This window comes from Poecilia reticulata, linkage group LG10 (assembly GCF_000633615.1).
Source record: "Poecilia reticulata strain Guanapo linkage group LG10, Guppy_female_1.0+MT, whole genome shotgun sequence".
Taxonomy (NCBI): domain Eukaryota; kingdom Metazoa; phylum Chordata; class Actinopteri; order Cyprinodontiformes; family Poeciliidae; genus Poecilia; species Poecilia reticulata.
In genome coordinates, this window is record NC_024340.1 from 24309287 (window position 1) to 24310756 (window position 1470).

Sequence of the window (1470 nt, forward strand, 5' to 3'; positions counted from 1 at the left end):
TATCACGTTTTAACAAGATACATATCACGTTTTAACAAGATACGTAACACGTTTTAACAAGATACTTATCACGTTTTAACAAGATACTTAACACGTTTTAACAAGATACATATCACGTTTTAACAAGATAGTATCACGTTATAACGTGATATGTATCACGTTTTAACAAAACACATTTMAAGTAAAAAAAACAAAAACAAATTCATTTGCAAACACAAAGAAACCAAAATGAACAAGATGCATTCTCTCGAAGAACAGTAAGCCACCTCAAAAATCACTATCAAATGCAGGAACGATACCAACCCAAAAGATCCTGGGATTTTGCTGTGAAGGATATGTCTTTGTAATAAAAAGTTTGAACTGCCAGCCATAATTAAAATAATTCATGCAGAATAAATWAAAAAAAAGAGAGAAGAAAACCTCAAATGAAGAGACACGGGTGCTTATATGCCGGAAGGATGTAAATGTACACAAAACCCGACCAATGATGAAAACCTAAACCAGTCCTTACATATGACACCTTATGTATTTTTTTCCCCAATGCATCAAGATGAACCACGACAGCAACAACAAACTATTATTTAACATTAAAGCCAACTCAAAATAAAATCCAGAGCAGAACTTTTATAATTCYTTTGCCATAAAATAAGTWGGATATTTTTAAGCACACTGTTGCTATTGCTTTGAAAGTCTTTCACACAATGAATATCACTATGGTTAAATATTAAGAAAAACTAACTTGAAAAGATGTTTGAACAGCAATCATGATGTTCTCATAAAATTTCATCTGCTGTAAAGTAACATCAGCATTGGGCTTAGGTGCAGAAAACACACAATTAAAACATTTCAATATTAAAAGCTTAAAAGAAGAATATTGAGATTTTAAGACTGAAACATATAACTTATTGTATCACCACARCATTGTATATATCTACGCTGAAGAAGTAGATGTATTACATATGATTTKGAAAAAAGTAATAATAATGCTGAGCCACTGAATATGTAATAGAATATTCATAATATTGCAAATACCAAYATKTTTAAATGTGGTTAATTGTGATCACATATGACACACAAAGAAGCAAGATTATTCAATGCAAAAATCATACAAACAAGAAAACAAAYATATCAAACAGCAATCATTTCTAAATAAGACTTCTGTTTCAGCACCAAGGACAGAGAAGGACAGGACAAACACAAAAAGTCATGTAGGTTGAAACGTAAAGCAAAAACAAGAAAAACAAGTGAAWCACTGAAAACAAGGGCAAGAAAAGTAATTGTTTTTTGTAGRATAGGTGGGCTGCAACWATATTAAATAAAATAGGTTCATACCTCTAGAGAATCGTCACAATCTCCAAAAACAATGGCAAATTCTGTTGGACTTTTCTTCAGAGTCTGGTCAGCAGGCAGAGTGTTGTCATTGTAGGATGATACAAACTTAAAGTCACTGGTTCTGGATCCTGTTGTCAG

The 1470-nt window shown here is 31.8% G+C and overlaps 2 protein-coding genes across 10 annotated transcripts in view; both read right to left on the bottom strand.

Annotated features, from left to right (window-relative positions):
* The window catches only part of LOC103471737 (protocadherin gamma-C5-like), a 276959-nt gene that overhangs the window by 203956 nt on the left and 71533 nt on the right, over nucleotides 1-1470 (bottom strand). The gene's annotated exons all lie outside the window — the stretch shown is intronic.
* The window catches only part of LOC103471726 (protocadherin gamma-C3-like), a 2151-nt gene continuing 2125 nt past the window's right edge, over nucleotides 1445-1470 (bottom strand). Inside the window, exon 2 of the mRNA XM_008420908.2 lies at nucleotides 1445-1460. Within this exon, the coding sequence (XP_008419130.1) occupies nucleotides 1445-1460 (16 nt within the window). The remainder of the gene's footprint in view (nucleotides 1461-1470) is intronic.